The sequence below is a fragment of the Moschus berezovskii genome, chromosome 22 (genome assembly GCF_049115385.1).
Source record: "Moschus berezovskii isolate FMDL1 chromosome 22, NW_MosBer_1.0, whole genome shotgun sequence".
Classification (NCBI taxonomy): domain Eukaryota; kingdom Metazoa; phylum Chordata; class Mammalia; order Artiodactyla; family Moschidae; genus Moschus; species Moschus berezovskii.
The window spans coordinates 15,911,450-15,932,525 of NC_142481.1; the positions used below are offsets into that span (position 1 = coordinate 15,911,450).

Below are 21,076 nucleotides of genomic sequence, written 5' to 3' on the forward strand. Positions count from 1 at the left end.
TCTTTAAACTCCCGAGGCTTTGGTCCCAGACACTCATGTTCCACATTCGGGTTCTCTCTTCTGGCTCCCCAACACTTTCCTCAGCAGCTTGCCTCAAGGGTATCTGAGCGCTCCCAGATCAAAGCGTAACCCTGAGCAGCCTCCTGTGTATTTAGCTGAGGCCAGGCCCCGCCTCAGAGCCTAGGGAACGCAGTTTATCTTGGCCGAGTCCGTCCCGCCGTCGGCGAAGTCCTGGACTACATTTCCCGGGACGCCGTGGGGCTCACTATGTTGCCGGGTGAGCGCCAAAACCTGCGAGAGCCGCAACAGAAACTTGAGACTGGGCAGTGTCAAAGAAAAGTTGCACCAAACAAGTTAAACACATAAGGAAAACGTTATTAAAGACTATTTCAATAGGGAAGAGAGATTTACCTCAACTTGGTATATAACAGTCGCTCGGGGTTTACAGCCAGTGGGCAGGGTATTGGAATCAATGGAGTCAGCTTGACTAAAGTTTTCTCATGGAATCCTTGTCAGCTGAGACTCGCGGAAGCCTCAGGCGCTGCCAGATCCAGGTTCCCCGCCACGGGGGACCCAGGATGAATTGGAGATAACTTTTAGCAGCCTCTCGCACTCGCTCTCGCTCTCTCTGGACTACATCTCCCAGAGGCCTCTAGGTCTGGTGCTCCCTCCCGCGAGAAGCAGACCTTCTCCTGAAGAGTGGGCGGGGTTTTCTGGCGGGTAGGGGCAAACAGCTTCTGGGTGCTGTGGGAGCTGCTGGGCTCTGTTTGTTTCAAGTACAGTGGAGCGGTGCTGACCAGATAGACCTGAGGAATCGTAGGTGAGATGGGTTGGAGCTGGGCGTGTCTGGAACCTCCGGCCTCTACGGGAGCCAGCCAGCTGGGAAGGGGAGATTGTAAGGAGTGTGTGTCTGATTGTGATTGTGTCTCTGTGTGTGACCCTGTACCAAACTGTGAAGGCGGGGAGGCGGGTTTGATTTGCAGTTATAATGGTGCATGTCTGATGGGGTTTAACTTGGTGACCGGGTGTGGCACTGATTGTGAGTATGAAATTCTTTGACTGCGGTTGCAAAGCTGTGTATCCACTTTGTGTGTGTGTGTGTGTTTATGAACATTTGCTGAGCGGTGGGCGTGGGGTGGCTTAACTGTGAGATTTCTACCCCTTGGGGGTGTGTCTTTGATTGTTGGTGGGTAGGGTGCGTCTGAATTTGTTGTCACTGTGTCCCCATGATGGGTGTCAATGGGGATGTGAGTACCTGGGGGTGCCTTTGACTGCGATCGTGACTGACTGTCCCCAGAGTGTATATGATTGAGTGGCCCTCTAGGGTGCCTGAGTGCCCTGTGGTATGAGTGAGTTTGTATGATTATTTATCCATATAGCACTGTAGGTGTGGGCCGCCTTTGTCTGTGTCTCCAGCGCTCTGTTCCCAGGAGTTGGAGTCCAGGGGCAGAGTCTGCCCAGAACTGCAAATGACCCTGCGTTTCTGTCATGCTGGTATTGAGCAGGACGCACAAGCCTTTTCTGGGCTAATATCTGTAGGCGGTAGATTGACTTAGACTCCCAGAAGAACCTGATTTTTCCTGACTCCTTTCTCCCTCCCCAGCTCTGCTCTACTTGCACAGTCTTTCAGAGTGGAGTAAAGAATGCCTGTTGACCATCCACAAGGCACCTGCAAGGTAGCTTATCATTTCCCCTTGTTTCCCAAAATCCTCTTTTCTTTGTCAAGATATGCCTTGCTTTCCTTCTCTTGAAAATTTCTTGTCTGTCAGGTGACCTGATCCATGGAATTTTTTTCCTTTGAGAAGTGTGATTTGCTCTAAACCCCAATCCACACACATGACTTTCTCTTCCTAATTTGTCCAATGATTTAATTTTTCTTTAAGCTGTCTTAAAAAACCTTTTTTTTATTATAAAAGTGAAATTATCTTTAATTACAAACATACAGCTATCCTCAATGAAGAAAATTAAATTTCCAGTTAAAACCAATGCTACCTTTTTGATTATTTCTCCCCAGTATGTTTTATGTACACATATAAAATGTGGTTTTTAAAATTGAATTTATTCAGTATTTACCATTTGTAGTATACATTTTAACATAAAATCATATTTAAGTATTTAGAGGATAACAGGCAGAAAGGCTAGGGTCTCCCAAGTGGAGGAAATAGACTGCAAATGTCAGACCTTTTTTTTCCTTCTCTATACAAAATTAAAAGGAGGTTTCTTTTAAAATTCTGTGTTGCCATGACACCTGTTTCCACCTGAACTTAACTTTTCTCAAACCTTGACCTAACCAATGTGTTTTTATTATGGAAATGTTTTTCTTAAGCTATGTTTGTTAATGAACTATGTATTTACCTTAGACTCTGTCTTTTTTCAAGTTGGTTCCACCTAAGACTCAGAACCGATAGTGGCTCAACAAACCAATATGTTTTACTCATGGAAATGTTCTCTTAAGCTATGTTAATGAGACTATGTATTTGCTTGGAAACCTGCCTTTTTTCAAGATTCATGTCAATCATTTTATGGCCTGGGATGACTCACCCTGTGCCAATGCTATGGCCTGGTGCCACTCTCAGAGTTTTGAGACATTTCCTTTCTCTAATTAGCTTTCTCTAATTAGGTATAAAAGGGGGCACTCTCTCTGCCCCCTTCTGATGTCTATGTCAAAAGCTTTCTCTGTTTTATACTTTAATAAAACTTTATTACACAAAAGCTCTGAGCGATCAAGCCTTGTCACTGGCCCCGGATCGAATTCCTCTCCTCCAGAGGTCAAGAATCCTGGCATCATTCACAGCTCATAGCAACAACCTTTCATCTTCGTGGCTCTTCAAGTTTGGGACCTATGGAACAGTACACAGTAACAGTGTAGATCACAAATCTCTTGAAAGTCTATGATCCAACAGATTAGGTTAGTAGTTCTAATTCTCAGGAAGTTATGAAATGGTCAAAGAGACTGGAAAGTTTGACTGAGAAAGGAGAGTTTGGTCCGCACACTTCATCCATCTCTGGTTGCTCCCCCGGAGGAGACGTTGGGTGCCTCTTGACATTAGCTGCTGCTACTGCTACTGCTAAGTCACTTCAGTCATGTCCGACTCTGTGTGACCCCATAGATGGAAGCCCACCAGGCTCCCCCGTCCCTGGGATTCTCCAAGCAAGAACACTGGAGTGGGTTGCCATTTCCTTCTCCAATGTGTGAAAGTGAAAAGTGAAAGCAAAGTCGCTCAGTCGTGTCCGACCCTTAGCGACCCCACGGACTGCAGCCTACCAGGCTGCTCCATCCATGGGATTTTCTAGGCAAGAGTACTGGAGTGGCTTGCCATTGCCTTCTCCGCTTGACATTAGCAGGTTGGTATAATCCCCCAACAGGGTTTCTGCCATAAACTGTGTGACGTCACTATGGAACTGCAGATTAGGACACAGCTCTTGGTTCACACATGTGTGTTTCTTTCAATCAGTCACACACACAAGCATACCATAGAGTTAGTAAAGTACAGCAGAAAACATGTTTGCTAGGAGAACAAAGAACTAGAGCTCCAAGCATTTGTCCTGAAGAATCCTGGACAAGCCCCCAAGATGTCAAACATTTGACATGAATCTTGAAAAAAGGCAGGTTTCCAAGCAAATACATAGTCTCATTAACATAGCTTAAGAGAACATTTCCATGAGTAAAACATACTGGTTTGTTGAGCCATTATAGGTTCTGAGTCTTAGGTGGAAATGACTTGAAGAAAGAGTCTAATGTAAATACATAGTTCATTAAACATTGCTTAAGAAAAACATTTCCATAATAAAAACACATTGGTTAGGTCAAGGTTTGAGAAAAGTTAAGTTCAGGTGGAACCAAGTGTCATCATGGCAACACAGAATTTTAAAAGAAACCTCCTTTTAATTTTGTATAAAAAAGGGAAAAAAAAATCTGACACTTGCAGTCTGTATCCTCCACTTGGGGGCCCCTAGCCTTCCTGCCTGTTACCCTCTCAGTATCTTCCCACATAATTTAATATTTGAAGCATTTTTAGAGGTGCATATTTATTTGAATGTCTATGTCTTCATTCTTTCAAATTATATATAGAAATGGCATTTAACACCCATTTGTGCAAATAATTATAAAGACCCATGTAAGGAATCAAGAAAAAGAATACAGCCATCTGTAAAGCAGCCTCTGATGGACCCCTCCACAGTCATAAACAATTATGCTCTTCTGGTGATAACCACTATGATCATTTCTTTATCTTTCACTTAGAACTTTGATATGAATTCCAAAATCACATAAGTTAGTTTTTGTCCATTTTCTATCTTTGTATGAACAGACATTCTTTTATGTCTTTTTTCATTAAAAATATTTGTGAGCTTCATTCATATTTCCCATAACTATAGTCCATTTTTTCCATTGCTCTATACATACTGTCTCACTGTATAATAGTATTGATTTACTAATCTGTTCTATTCTTCATGGACAATTGATTTGCTTACAGTTTTTGAGTGTTATAAGCAATGTGACTGTGAATATTTTGTGCAGATATTTTGGTACATGTGTGCTTGTATTTCTTTAATATGTAATAAAATTGTAATTCAGTTGTGGAGGGCTAGGGTTTGTACATCTTCAGTTTTACTGGACAATGCCAAACTAGTCTCTGAAGATATTGTGCAAGTTTTTTACTTGTATCAGCAGTTACAAAGATTCCTTTTGTTTATAGTCATGCCAGCTCTTGGCATTGTTACACTTTAAAACTTTTGCCAATTAAATATCTAGTGTTATCACATTTCATTGATATGCCTGTATTATCAGTGAAATTGAACATCAATTCTTGCCCACCTGTGTGCTTAGTCATTCAGTCATGTCCAACTCTTTGCAAGCCCATGGACTGTAGCCCACCAGGCTCTTCTGTCCATGAGATTCTCCAGGCAAGAATACTGGAGTGGGATACCATTCCCTTCTATAAAGGATCTTACTGACCCAGGGATCTAACACAGGTCTCCTGCACTGCAGGCAGATTCTTTATTGTATGAGCTACAAGAGATATCCCCTTTTGCGAAATATTTGTTCAGATGTTTTGCCAATTTTTAATTGGGTTGTTTTTCTCTGACTGATTTATAACAATTGAATATGTGTGTGTGTGTGATCTATATACATAACACATATATTATGTATCATCTGTAGTTATTTTACTCTGGGCTTCCCTTGTGGCTCAGTGGTAAAGAATTCACCTTCCAGTGCAGGAGATGCAGGAGATGTGGGTTCGATCTCTGAGTTGGGAAGATCCCCTGAAGGAGGAAATGGCAGCCCACTCCAGTATTTTTTCAGGGATAATCCCATGGACAGAGGAACCTGACAGGCTGCAGTCTATGGGGCTGCAAAAAAGCTGGACAGGACTGAAGTCACTGGGCGCACATGCATGCATGCGTATTTTAATTTACTGGCAGTTTCATATGTGACAAAAATTATCTTCTGCTCTGGCTTGGTTTTTCACTAAGGAAAACCAAGAGGTTTTGGATTTCAATGTGATTAAATCTTTTTCGGTAGTTAGTGCTTTTTAAAGAAATTTTCTGCTACCTTGAGGTAATGAAGATTTTCTTGTGTTTGCTTCTAAAAGCTCCCTAGGTTTTTGCCCTAACATTTCTGTTTTTATACTACCTGGAATTGATTAGTGTAGGGTAGGAATTCAATTTCATTTTATCCCCCATGTGGATATCCAGTTGCTCCAGTATCATTTATTGAAAAGTTTGTCTTTTTTACACTGAACTGCAGTGCCATTACAGTTACAGAAGTGGTGCTAGTGGTAAAGAACCTGCCTGCCAATGCAGGAGACATAAGAGATGTGGGTTCTATCCTTGGGTTGGGAAGATCCTCTCAAAGAGGGTATGGGAACTCACTCCAATACTCTTTGCCTGGAGAATCCCACGGAAAAGGGAGCCTGGTGGGCTACAGTCCATAAAGTCTCAAAGAGTAGAACATGACTGAAGCGACTTAGCACACATTATGGCTACGTCTTGTTTCTGGACTTTATATTTTGTTCTATTGCTCTATCTCCCCCCACAACAATACTATGCTATTAAGATAGCTGTTAAGTATTCACTGTGACTTTGGAATAATATTTGGAGCAAATCCTCTTACCTTCTTGTTCCTTATGGCTGTTTGTGTTCTTTTCATATCCATATAAATTTTTGAAATAGTTTGGCTCCACTCAAACATCTTTTGGGATTTGATTGGGTTGCATTGTATCTCTAATCATGTGAGTATAAATTTGAGAAATCTTCTAATAATAACATTAACCTCTGAATTGATATTACGTCTTCCACATGTTTTTCAGCAAGGTCTTGCTTATCTCCTAAAATAGTACTTGGCAAATAGGAAGAATTTAATCCATTGTATATTGTATTTCCCTTCTGCATTTACTGATGCAGAATTGATCTGATGCACGTGATCAATTATAACACAGCTTAGCCTGAGTTTTTATATTGAGTACCTATGATATATGACCTTTGTGTATGATTTTTTTCTTTTATTCTTAGCCTCCTCAAATGCATTTTTGAAGTGAGGGATATAAAAAGGAGATATAGACTTAGAATCAGATATGTATTGTTTAATGTTTTTATTTTAATAACATTCGGGTCCAGTCAGTCTGTTGTGCATGGTTCCTTTTACTGTTCTCCCTATATTGTATTTCTTTTTCAAATACCCTTTCCACTTCGCTTTCCCAATCTCCTCAAAACCTCCCCCCTCTCCACAACTATCCTCCATCATTTAATTTCTGCCTTAGCCTCTTTGCCATGTATTCTCAATATCACTTTAGTTTAAATATAGACTCCATCAGAAAAAAAGAAACAAACCATCCCTCAGGCTTTTTTTTTAACTTACACTAGTCTCTGTAAGATGGTGTAAAAATTATGGGCTCTAGTGTCAAATGTGGTCTCTGATCTCAGCTACACCACCTGTGAGCTGTTTAACCTGGGAATGAGAGGTTCTCATTCTCAATGTTGAGAATGAAAGATGTGTAAAACACTTGGTTGTCATTCAGTTGCTAAGTTATATCTGACTTTTTGCAACCCCATGGACTGCAGCACGCCAGGCTTCCCTGTCTTCACCATCTCCCAGTTTACTCAAACTCATGTCCATTGAGTCAGTGATGCCAGTGGTACACTTGGTACACATCAGAAATTCAGTAAATATTAGCTTCCCTTTCCTTTATTTCCCATTCTTCGGATCTCTAAATCAATTAAGGTATAAAGTGGTTGCCCAAAAGTCTTTGGGTAGGTCTTGAAGAATCTTTTTTTTTAATTATTATTGTTGAGGTTTAATCAACATATAACATATTTGTTTCATGTGTACAATGCAATGATTCAATATTTTTATATACAGTTGACCCTTAATGTGGGGGTTAGGAGTGCTGACTCTGCATTAAAAAAATCTTCATATAACTTATAGTTGGTCCTCCATATCCATGGTTCCTTTGTATCTGCATTCTTAGATTTAATCCACCACAGATTCTGTTCAGTTCAGTTCAGTTGCTCAGTCGTGTCTGACTCTTTGCAACACCATGGACTGCAGCATGTGAGGCCTCCCTGTCCATCACCAACTCCTGGAATTTACTCAAACTCATGTCCATCGAGTCAGTGATGCCATCCAACCATCTCATCCTCTGTCATCTCCTTCTCCTACTGCCTTCAATCTTTCCCAGCATCAAGGTCTTTTCCAATGAGTCAATTCTTCGCATCAGATGGCCAAAATATTGGAGTTTCAGCTTCAGCATCAGTCCTTCCAATTAATATTCAGGACTGATTTCCTTTAGGATGGACTGGTTGGCTCTCCTTGCAGTCCAAGGGACTCTGATCCTGTAGCATTGTAGTATTTACTACTGAAAAAAACACCACATATAAGTGGAACTAGTCAGTTCAGATCCATGCTATTCAAAGGTCAACTGTATTATAAAGTGATCACCACAGTGAGTCTAATATCCATCAGTATACATAGTGTAAAAGTTGTGTTTTCTTATGACTTTTAAGACTTTCTCTCTTAGCAATTTTCAAATATGCAATACAGTATTATTAACTATATGCCATGCTATACATTGTATCACCAAGACTTATTTCATAACTGGAAGTTTGTACCTTTTGACTTCCTTTACCCATTCCACTCACCCCCAACCCTGTCTCTGGCAACCAACAGTGTGTTCTCTATATCTATGAATTTGGGTTTGATTTGTTTAAATTCTACACATAAGTGAGCTCATACAGTATTTTTCTTTCTCTGTCCTCCTTTAGCATAATAGTGGTACATTACGTTGTGCATTGCCTACTTGTTGTTAAACTATTTAAATAGTTTGTATTATCAATTTGATTTTTTTTTAATGTATTTATCTGGCTACGTTGGGTCTCAGTTGCAGCATGCAGGGTCTTCATTGCATCATGCAGGATCTTTCCTTGCAGCACACAGACTCTCCAGTTACAGCTTGTGGTGTCCAGTTGTGGTGTGTGGGCTCAGTAGTTCAGCAGTTGTAGCACATGGGCTCTTTAGTTGTGGCGTATGGGCTCCAGAGCACTTGGTAGTTGCGGCATGTGGACTTAATTGCTACACAGCATGTGAGATCTTAGTTCCCCGATCAGGGAGTGAATCCAAGTCCCCTGCACTACAAGGTGGAATCTGAACCACTGGACCACCAGGGAAGTCCCTATCTATTTGAATTTTTTACATTTATGTCTGTGTGCTTTACTTGTGCCATGTTTTGATCATTTCTTTTTTTTGAAATCTTTGAATACCAGCTCAAATATATCACTATTCTGAAGATAGCTGTATTCATTATCCCTTTCATTACAAAAAAATATTTATTACAACAAATTTGAAAACTACAGAGAAGCACAAACAAGTAAAAGAAGTTATCTGTAATCCTGTCAATTAAAGACAACTGCTGTCAACACTTAGAATTCTTTTCTAAATGTGATCATATTCTGGTTACTGACTTTTAACCCATCTTTATCATGCCAAAATACAATGTGAACAACTGTCCATGTTGTTATACATTTATCTTTACCATGAGTTGTAATGACTTCATCATGTTACCATTTTACCCAGCTCCCTTTTCGAAACATGATTTGCTTACAAATTATTGCCATTATAAACAATGAGCAGCTCTTAGGCTGAATGCTAGTGTTTTCCTTTTTAAATTTTATTTTTAGTTAAATTATAATTATACATATAACTAATAATTTTGTTATAAAAATTTTTGTGTTATGAAGGGGTTCATATCCATGTAGCTACAATCCCCAATCCTAGGAACCTACCCAGGCTTATCTTATCACTGCAAATGGTGACTGTAGCCATGAAATTAAAAGACGCTTGCTCCTTGGAAGAAAAGCTATGACCAACCTATACAACGTATTAAAAAGCAGAGACATTAGCCAACAAAAGTCCATCTAGTCAAAGCTATGGTTTTTCCAGTAGTCATGTATGGATGTGAGAGTTGGACTATAAAGAAAGCTGAGCGCTGAAGAATCGATGCTTTTGAACTGTGGTGTTAGAGAAGACTCTTGAGAGTCCCTTGGATTGCAAGGAGATCCAACCAGTCAATCTTAAAGGAAATCAGTCCTGAATATTCACTGGAAGGACTGATGCTGAAGCTGAAACTCCCAATACTTTGGCCACTTGATGCGAAGAAATGACTCATTGGAAAAGACCCTGATGCTGGGAAAGATTGAAGGTGGGCGGAGAAGGGGACAACAGAGGATGAGATGGTTGGATGGCATCACTGACTCGGTGGACATGAGTTTGAGTAAACTCTAGGAGTTGGTGATGGACAGGGAGACCTGGTGTGCTGCAGTCCATGGGGTCACAAAGAGTCAGACACGACTGAGAGACTTAACTGAGGTATCTACCCAAAAGGTAGCCGCTGTTATCAATTAATTATTTATCCTATTAAAATGCATATACATGGGTAATTCCTTTGTGGTCCAGTCATTAGAACTCTAAACTTCCTAACCACTGCAGGGCATCTAGATTGATCCCTGGTTGAGGAACTAAGATCCCTCATGCCTCGAGGTATGTCCCCCCCTCAAATGCATACACATGTAAATGTGTATGTGGTACTATTTTTCACTGAAAAATATTTCGGTATAAAAACAATTATAAGTACATCCTGCAAAATGTGGAAAGTAACTGCACTATAAGATTGGTTCAAGGATTGAGTTGGTTCATGTAAAACCCTTAAAAAGGGTCTAACCTTGCACTTAGTGTCATTTAGTAGTTAGGAAACCTAGACAAACCTAGACAGCATATTAAAAAGAGACATCACTTTGACAACAAAGGTCCATAAAGTCAAAGCTATGGTTTTTCCGGTAGTCATGTATGGATATGAGAGCTGGACCATAAAGTAGGCTGAGTGCCAAAGAACTGATGCTTTTGAACTGTGGTGCTAAAGAAGACTCATGAGAGTTCCTTGGATTGGACTGCATGTAGATCAAACCAGTCAATCCTTAAGGACATCAACCCTGAATATTCATTGGAAGGACTGATGCTGAAGCGGAAACTCCAATACTCTGGCCACCTGATGTGAAGAGCTGACTCATTGGTAAAGACCCTGATGTTGGGAAAGAGTGAAGGCAACAGGAAAAGGGGGCAGCAGAGGATGAGATGGCTAGATAGCATCATCAACTCAATGGACATGAATCTGAGCAAACTCCAGGAGATAGTGGAGGACAGAGGAGCCTGGATTGCTACAGTCCATGGGGTTGCAAAGAGTCAGACAAAACTTAGCGACTAAACAACAGTTATTGTTACTGTTCTGAAGCTTACTTTTTTATTCTTTGTGGAGAATTGTTCATTTAAGTATGGAGCTCATTTTAATTACTTCATGTAAGGTCATATTTTATAATACTGTGGTATGTTTAATGATTTTATGGTTTTTAGAGATTTAGATTTTATATAGTTAAATCACTGTGCAAACATTGCTCCAGTGGACATCTATGTACATGTCTTCTCTAAGGTATATACTAATAGTGAAATTATGGAGATAAAAAGTGCACATACTTTGTGTGTGCTCTGTGTGCTCAGTTGTGTCCAACTCTTTGCAACCCCGTGGACTGCAGCCCTCCAGGTTCCTCTGTCCATGGGATTCTCCAGGCAAGAATACTGGAGTGGGTTGCCATGCCCTCCTCCAGGGGATCTTCCCAACCCAGGGATTGAACCCAGGTCTCCCACATTGCAGGCAGATACTTTACCGATTAAACCACCAGGGAAGCCCATACTTTAGCCCAGGGAACACATACTTTAGACTTCAGTAAAGGAGATCCAACCAGTCCATTCTAAAGGAGATCAATCCTGGGTGTTCATTGGAAGGACTGATGCTAAAGCTGAAACTCCAATACTTTGGCCACCTCATGCGACGAGTTGACTCACTGGAAAAGACTCTGATGCTGGGAGGGATTGGGGGCGGGAGGAGACGGGGACAACAGAGAATGAGATGGCTGGATGGCATCACCGACTCGATGGACATGAGTTTGAGTGAACTCCGGGAGTTGGTGATGGGAGGCCTGGTGTGCTGTGATTCATGGGGTCGCAAAGAGTCGGACATGACTGAGCGACTGAACTGAACTGAAACATTTCCAAGTTAAACTTCACAGTGGCTTATTCACTTCATAGTATACCCAACTCTCTTCGTCAGCCCTGTTTTTCCACTGCCATTTAGGTTACTTTTGGCTTCATAAGGCGGAAAGACACAATTGCAACAAATAGAATAAAGGGTTAATTATTTCATTTAATTTAAGCTGGTTATTCTAACTTTTGTTACTCCTGTCTGGGTGGACCTCTAGCAATTCTGATTTCACTGGTTTGGAATAGAGCTTGGAAATCATCAATTTTAAAAGATCACCAGGTGGAGAAGGAAATAGCAACTCACTCCAGTATTCTTGCCTGGGAAATCCCATGGACAGAGGAGCCTGGCGGGCTATGGTCCATGGGGTTGCAAGAGTCAGACATGACTTGGAGACTAAACCACCACCACAGCAGAAACTAGCAAACCCACACACTATAAAGCAATTATCCTCCAATTATCCAATAAAAAAATGAAGATCACCAGGGACTTCCATGGTGGTCCAGTGGTTAAGAATCTACCTTCCAGTGCAGGAGACAGGTTCGATCCCTGGTCTGGGAAGATCCTGTATGCAGTGGAGCAACTAAGCCTGTGCCCACAACTACCGAGCCTGCACTCTAGGACCCACAAGCTGCAGCTACTGAGCTGTTGTGCTGCAACTATTGAAGCCCACTTGACTAGAGCCTCTGCTGCACAACAAGGGAAGCCACTGCAATAAGAAGCCTATGCACTGCAACTAGAGAGTAGCCCTTGCTCAGTGCTGGAAAGCTGGCACACAGCAACAAAGACCCAGTGCAGCCAAAAAATAAATTTTAAAAAAATTTTAAATAAAAGATCATCAGATAATTCTAGTGTGCTGCCACAGTTGACAATGACTTAAGCTCATACAAGATGACTAGACAAACATTAAGATTTAATTGGTCTGGAGTGGGGTTCAAGTTTTAGAATATTTTTTTAAAGCTATCCAATTGATTCTAGCTTAGACAAAACATGATTCATTTTCTGGAGCTGATAGAAAAAAATTCTTGTAGCAAAGTAGGAGAGGGATGATGTTGAAGGAGGCAATCAGTAATATCTGTCATACCTGTACTCTTGCCAGCAGTTAACATTATGAAACTATCATTGTTTGGTCATTTTAATGGTGTTTTGGGACAATACCTAAAGGAAATGGCATACATATATGTTTAATCAGCATTCTTCATATTCTTTTCAAAAGCAAGGTTTGAGTTTTCTGAATCTTATTTATTTTAACATTTTTATATTGTTTTTATCTTCATTAATTTTTTCCTGCTTTTTTTTTTTTTGAGTTTCTTGCAGTGTTGAATTCAAATCAGTTTTTAAAAAGGAGTTTAATGTTATTAAATTTTCTTTTGAGGGGGATAGTTTTCCTGTGTCCAGGTTTTTTATATGTATTACTCTTCTTTTCACTTTATTTGTAGGTTATTTTATATTTCTATTTAGGCTCACATTTAACATGAGAATTACTTAGGACTGTGTCTTACTTTGTTTGGGGTAACTTTTAAGTTTTGATTAATTTAAATTTTTATTCAACTTGCAGAAAAGTTATAAGAATAATACAAAGTATTCTTGGGTACTCTTTGCTCAGAATCACCAGTAGTTTACATTTTATTCCATTTGTATGATCATTCCTGTGTGCATTTGCAGTTGTTCTCTGTCTCTATATATGCATGCATCAGTTCAGTTCAGTTCAGTTCAGTTGCTCAGTCATGTCCGACTTTTTGTGACCCCATGAATCACAGCACGCCAGGCCTCCCTGTCCATCACCAACTCCCGGAGTTCACTCAAACTCATGTCCATCGAGTCAGTAATGCCATCCAGCCATCTCATTCTCTGTTGTCCCCGTCTCCTCCCGCCCCCAATCCCTCCCAGCATCAGAGTCTTTTCCAGTGAGTCAACTCATCTCATGAGGTGGCCAAAATATTGGAGTTTCAGCTTTAGCATCAGTCCTTCCAATGAACACCCAGGATTGATCTCCTTTAGAATGGACTGGTTGGATCTCCTTGCAGTCCAAGGGACTCTCAAGAGTCTTCTCCAGCACCACAGTTCAAAAGCATCAATTCTTCAGCAGTCAGCTTTCTTCACAGTCCAACTCTCACATCCATACATGACCACGGGAAAAACCATATCATGCACACTCACAAATACACAATACACACATTTTATCTGAACTATTTAAGAATAAGTTGTAGAATTTGCCCCTTTACCCTTAAACACTTCACTGTGTTATTTCTTAGGGACAAGAGTATTCTCTTACATAACCACAATATAGTCACTAAAATAAGAGATTTTAGCAACAGTGCATTATAGTCAATATACAAATTTTTTTTTTGCTAGTCCCAATAATATTCTTTGTAGCAGTTCATCCTACCCTCATCCCTCACCCTTTCTCCCTGATTCACTGTCCAGGATCACACATTGAATTTATCATGTTTCTCTCTAGTCTTTAGCCTGGAAGATTAAAGATGTCTGTATTTCATGATGTTGACATTTTTGAAGAGGATAGGCCATTTATTTTGTAAAATGTCACTTAGTTAGGATTTGTCTTATGGCTTCTCATAATAACATTCAGGTTATGAATTTTGTGGCAAGAATACCACAAAAGTGATTGTATCCTTCTCAGGACATCATAGAAGGGAATATGTGATATTGACTTGTCCCATATTAACTTTGATGACTAGTTACAGTAGTATCTACTATGTGTCTTCACTGTAAAGGTAGTAATTGTCTCTTTGTAATTAACAGCTAATTAATTTATATTTAATAGCAGAGAGATATGTTGAAACTATGTAAATACCTCATCACCAAACTTTTACCCACAACTTTTAGCATCCACTGATGTGTAGGATCCTTTATCCATTATTGTCTAGATCCTTTATTACTATGATGTTTTCAAGATGGTAGAATTTTTAAATCTCCATGATTTTGTTTATATTAATTAGTTGGTATTCGACTGTGAAGGAGAGCATTCTCTTATCACTCACTTATTTGTTCATTTGTTATATCACTATGTATTTGTAGATTTTCATTTACTCAGTGTGTTATATGATGTTATATATTTTGATACTCAAATGTCCCAGATTTGGTCAATGGGATTCTATTCAGGCTGGCTTCTGTGTACTTTTGATTTTCCCCATGATTCTTTGAGCATTTCCTCTCTTTCTGGCCCAAGATGTTACAGGCTTATTTCTAATTACTCTCCTAGCTCCAGCCTGAAGTAAATAATTTCTCTAAACAGCCTGGTTTCTTGCTGTAAAGAATATTTAGAAACCAAGATCTAGGTGATAGGACTACAGTATTCAGTCTGGTCTTAATCCTGTTCCAGATTTGTATCTCCCTTCTCCAGTAGTTAAAAACCTGACTCTCATTATCTTCATTATATTTACTAATTTGTTCAATTCTATAATATAACAAAAATAGTTTTAGATTTCCTAACCTATACTATAGTAACTATCACACCTACTAAGTGGAGCTCAGTATTTGTTTATAGTTCTCTTCGTCTTCAGAATAACGGTACATAGTTAAAATAATGTGTTCAAATTTATTTGAATTCATTTCTTAATCCCCTCCTTCAGTGTGGCTGTGTTATTCATTTGAAATACTTTTAGGTTCATTTGTTCCTGTTTGTAATCTGTTTGATTTTTTAAATTAATTTTAATCCATTATTATTGATTTGATTATATGAACATGGTTCCAGTTAGAGCAGTATCACTCTGCTCCTATGACCCTTGCTTTAGTGAATATTATGTGCTCAATTGTGTCCCCTCTTCCCTAACTCATATGTTGAAGCTCTAACTCCCCAGTGAGGGCTGCATGCATGTATGCTAAGTCACTTCAGTTGTGTCTGACCCTTTGCAGCCCTATGGACTGTAGCCCACCAGGCTCCTCTGTACATGGGATTTTTCCCGGCAAGAATGCTGGAGTAGGTTGCCATGCCCTCCTCCAGGGGATCTTCCCAACCTAGGAATTGAACCCATGTCTCTTATATCTCCTGCATTGGCAGCCTGGTTGTTTACCACTGGTGCCACCTGAGAAGCCCCAAGATATATTTAGACCTAGTCTAAACAAGCTTGTTGTTTGAGTAATGCAGAAAAAGACTAGAGCTGAAATATTTTTACCTCTGGGGACTTGAGTTATTTATTTGTTCAAGGTCTTAATTGATGTCTCTGAATCCTTTTCCAGGTCACTTTTAGGTCTTCCAAAATAATAGCTACCAAACATGGTGGCATTATTTTATACAACTGTGTAAATACATTATACGTGATTTCAGAATCATTTCAACCATTAATGTTCAGAGAACTCATCTATCTGCATCCTTCTTGTACTTTTACACAAGTGTCCCATTACCTCTTATGTTATCATTCCTTTTCTGTGACTTTAGAACTAAACTCTCAATTACTCTGCTGTGGCCTCTGCAAGTCCCCTTTTTTGTTCTCCCAAGATTAACCTCATAGACTTCCTAAGTAAACATGGTTTTTATCAAATGGCATAAACAAACTGTATTCTAACCACAAAAGAATCTTCTCTCTTTATTGCTAATTCCAGACTTATTCAGTTCATTAATCATTCATCAAGATGCTGCTATATCTAGAGTAACTTTCTCTTCTATCTCCTTCAGGGATGCAATTTATGACCACCTATCCTAGAATTTTCCTTCCTAGTATAGTTACTTAAAGCTCTAAACAACCCTAAGAAATGAGTTAAATGACAGTTATGCTTATTTTTAAATGTATATGACACTAGTTTTATCCTCTAATAAAATTGGGATGGGGCCTGGACATATTTATAATTATTGAGCTCCCTACTTCTTTAGGGTGTTTTTCTCTAAATCACTATTTAGGAATGATTGACTTAATCTGTTTTCCTAAATAAGTCTTTCACCTTCTAGTGTTTCTTCTCATTTTGTTTCCTTATCTGTTTGTCAAAGTGTCCAATCATAAATGAGAACTGTATAAGCCACTTACTTTTTATGAAAATGAGTTTAAGTCTTTTCATATCTATTATAAAAGCTTAATTCTCCCAGAACACACACAAAAAAAGTGAATGTTTTTATATTTTCTTTCAGACTGTGAATCAAAGTTGAAACCAAGAATTATTTCTGAAAAAGGATATTTATGGAATAGAATCATCGTGGTGGGAGATAATGGAAAGACTTATACAAAACAGCATTGAGTACTCACGTTTCAGAGGTGATTGGGAATGTAAAAGCCAGTTTGAGAGAAAACAGGAATCTCAGGAAGGACATTTCAGTCAAATGATATTTACTCCTGAAGACATGCCCACTTTCAATACCCAGCATCAGAGAATTCATACTGATGAGAAACTCCTTGAATGTAAGGAATGTGGGAAGGATTTTAGTTTTGTATCAGTCCTTATTCGACATCAGCGAATTCATACAGGTGAGAAACCTTATGAATGTAAAGAATGTGGCAAGGCCTTTGGTAGTGGTGCAAATCTTGCTTACCATCAAAGAATTCATACTGGTGAAAAACCTTATGAATGTAATGAATGTGGGAAGGCCTTTGGGAGTGGCTCAAACCTTACTCACCATCAGCGAATTCACACTGGTGAGAAACCATATGAATGTAAGGAATGTGGGAAAGCCTTTAGTTTTGGATCAGGCCTTATTCGACACCAGATAATTCACAGTGGTGAAAAGCCTTATGAGTGTAAGGTATGTGGGAAATCCTTTAGTTTCGAGTCAGCCCTTACTCGGCATCACAGAATCCACACAGGTGAGAAACCTTATGAATGTAAGGATTGTGGAAAAGCCTTTGGCAGTGGTTCCAACCTAACTCAGCATCGAAGAGTTCACACTGGTGAGAAACCTTATGAATGTAAAGGATGTGGAATGGCCTTTAGTAGTGGCTCAGCCCTTACTCGGCATCAGAGAATTCATACCGGTGAGAAACCATACATATGTAAAGAATGTGGGAAAGCATTTAGTTTTGGATCAGCCCTTACCCGACATCACAGAATCCACACAGGTGAGAAACCTTATGTGTGTAAGGAATGTGGGAAGGCATTCAATAGTGGCTCAGATCTCACGCAACATCAGAGAATTCACACTGGTGAGAAACCTTATGAGTGTAAGGAATGTGAGAAAGCCTTTAGAAGTGGTTCAAAACTTATTCAGCATCAAAGAATGCACACTGGTGAGAAACCCTATGAGTGTAAGGAATGTGGGAAAGCCTTTAGTAGTGGCTCAGACCTCACGCAACATCAGAGAATTCATACTGGTGAGAAACCTTATGAATGTAAGGAATGTGGGAAGGCTTTCGGTAGTGGCTCAAAACTTATCCAACACCAGCTAATTCACACTGGTGAAAAACCCTATGAATGTAGAGAATGTAGAAAGTCCTTTAGTAGTGGCTCAGCTCTTAATCGGCACCAGAGAATACACACTGGTCAGAAACCCTATGAATGTAAGGAATGTGGGAAGACTTTTGGTACTGGCTCAACCCTTACTCAGCATCAGAGAATGCATACTGCTGAGAAGCTTTATGAATGTAAAGCATGTGGGAAAGCTTTGGGGAGGGGTTCAGAAATTCAGCAACATAAGAAAAATCATGCTGGTGAGAAGCTCTGTGAATTGGAAACTCCATAAAGTTGGAATTATATAGTTAAGGAAGCATACAATAAGAAAATCCATACTAGTGAGAACCCCACAAATGTAATTAAAGTACGTATACCTTACTTATACTTTACCAGTTAGTCTGAGAAAATTCATACAGAAAAAAAAATTTTTAAACCAATCTGAATAAAATATTTGAAGATTTTTATCTAAATTCATTCCTTCACTATTTTCAGAAAATTCACACTTGTGAATATTAAAAATTGAAAAATCTTTTATTGTATATTGCCTTTATTTTAAACATTGAAATTTATTCAGGGGCTAACCTTGCTACTTTCTTTTTAATGTTCTTATTTTTTTGGGTATTATACAGAATTACTGATCCATTTCAAAATTATTTTAAATTATTATTGAGGGTCTAAATTTACCCTTTTTCTCTCTCCCCCATTTCTCATACTAATATCATTTATTCAATAACCATATCTATTTTTATATTTTTTATCGTTGTTTGATAGTATATTTTTATACATATAAAGCTTAAATATCACTTCAGTATTTGTTTTCAAATTTGCATATCTGTGTTTGTATCTGTTTTTCACCCTGTTTGTGTTAAGTTATGGTTACTTTTACATATCCTTTAATGTCTTATGGATATGTACTTTTTGTTTTGGAAGGTTTTATTTTTCTTTTATAAACTTTATACTGTTCTTTTTGCAAAACAATTTTCCTACATAAAAATGTAAATATGAGTTAAAAATAGATATAGTTATCTGTAATCTTACCAATCATAGATAATCACTGTCAAATTTTTGGAGCAAATCCTTTAAGATTATATCTGGCATTGCTTTTGAAAGAAGTGTGATCATGCTATAACCAGCTTTTAATTATTCTTTCTCTGTAAATATATTGTTACAATTCCACTGGCATTAAAGTATTTACCTGTTTTTATCAAACCCTTATTTTTGTCAAATACAGAAAAATTTTTTCATCATAAAGAGTTACTTTGTTGGCCCCTTTTGAATGTGTCTGCTTTATTTGTTATTCATTTTAAAGATAATGTGTGAATCTGTTCTGCTTACATGATTTATACATCATCCGTAAAATCTTACTTCCCTTTGGCTAACATCCCTGAACTTAGTTACTTCCCCAGCATTAACTAACTTGCTTATTCTTCCAGATCCTTTTATGTGCATATATGATGTGTTTATGGTACTGTGGGGATAATTAGTGTGGTTCTGAAGCAAATTATGGGGATTCTACAGTTGTGCCTATAACGTAATAAATACTTGGTTAATTTAGCCATCATCATTGTTATCTTCTCAGTCTTTATTATTTATGGAAAAAGTTTTAACTGTGATCTCTACGTTCAGTTCAGTTCAGTCGCTCAGTCGTGTCCGACTCTTTGCGACCCCATGAATCACAGCACGCCTGGCCTCCCTGTCCATCACCAACTCCCGGAGTTCACCCAAACTCATGTCCATCGAGTCGGTGATGCCATCCAGCCATCTCATTCTCTGTTGTCCCCTTCTCCTCCCGCTCCCAATCCTTCCCAGCATTAGAGTCTTTTCCAGTGAGTCAACTCGTCGCATGAGGTGGCCAAAGTATTGGAGTTTCAGCTTCAGCATCAGTCCTTCCAATGAACACCCAGGATTAATCTCCTGTAGAATGGACTGGTTGGATCTCCTTGCAGTCCAAGGGACTCTCAAGAGTCTTCTCCAGCACCACACTCAACATCAAAGACATTATGAGGAAAAGACATTTATGTAAGTGAACATAGGAAAAGTTTGATCAACATGTATCCTTTATTGAACAAGAATAATTCCTCTTAATGAAGAATAAAGAATGTAAATTTAAGAAGGCAAAAATAAATCATAAAACTTTAAAAAATAGGATAGCTCTTTCATAAAAATCTGAACACTGAAAAATAACATTAGCCTCATAGTGGCATAGGATGCCCACAAGTAAACTTGGCATATATCCACAAACAAATTGCCTCTGAGGTTGTTGTGGGATCCAGCACTGTAGCCCAGTGGACTTGAAAGGAGTCTCTTCCACCTGTGTATATCATGTAATAGGCAGATAGTTCTTGGTATATGGGCTGCTGAATCAGCAGGAGTCTATAAACTGGCCCCAGTCCTTGGCTGCACTTAAGGTAAACCTGGAGAGTGCTGACTTCAGCAGACACCCACAGGTGAGAGACACTTTGTAAATTTCACATTTTTCAGATTTCCTGAGGAGAGATTCCAGCACTCTGTTGAAGAAATAGGGAAGGGAAAAAAAAACAAAACAACTTTGCATTGTAAAAACTAAGGTGAACTTTGCCAGCACTCAGGGCTTTATCTAAACAGAGCAAGGGAAGCAATTGCTGGTGTGTGCAAGGGCAGCACATTGGAGACAGCTTAGACCTGACATGGGCTGAGCACTTATGCAGGGCCCCCTTGCTCCAGGGCCCCTAGCCTGAAGTGAGGGGTGTGGTTCATAAAACAGAACTAGCTTGGGTCTGATCCTCAGGACTTCTGCTCCAACAACCTGGGATCAAATTCTGCCCTGAGTAGGGCAGTGACAGTTCTTGAGCAGAGGACACCTCACTCCCTGCTCCAGCTCTAGCCCCTCCATCTCCAACCCCGCCTCCTACCAAAGTGATAGCTGTCAGTACACCCTAAAGAAAGATATTACTTGTGTCCATGACAAATCCAGCTCTCCAAACAAAGGCATTAGATACCTGCAGAATCTCTAGGAATATTCTCACATAAGAACATCCCTTCAAGACTGCAATAGGTAACTTTCATCTAAATTTAAGAGGCAGAGAAAGTTAAGCAAAATGAAAAGTCAGAGGGACTGATTTCAATTGAAAAAGCAAGAGATGCATTCCTATACACTAACAACAAAAGATCAGAGAGAT

At 39.2% G+C, this 21,076-nt stretch overlaps 1 protein-coding gene across 1 annotated transcript; it reads left to right on the forward strand.

Moving 5' to 3' along the window:
- The first annotated feature begins 707 nt into the window (after nt 1-707).
- LOC129546094 (uncharacterized) lies at nt 708-19,706 on the forward strand. Its single transcript, XM_055410878.2, has 3 exons — nt 708-820; nt 1,604-1,676; nt 16,666-19,706. The coding sequence occupies exon 3, from the start codon at nt 16,744-16,746 to the stop codon at nt 18,205-18,207; it is 1,464 nt and encodes a 487-aa protein (XP_055266853.2). The 5' UTR covers nt 708-820; nt 1,604-1,676; nt 16,666-16,743; the 3' UTR covers nt 18,208-19,706.
- The last annotated feature ends 1,370 nt before the right edge of the window (nt 19,707-21,076 follow it).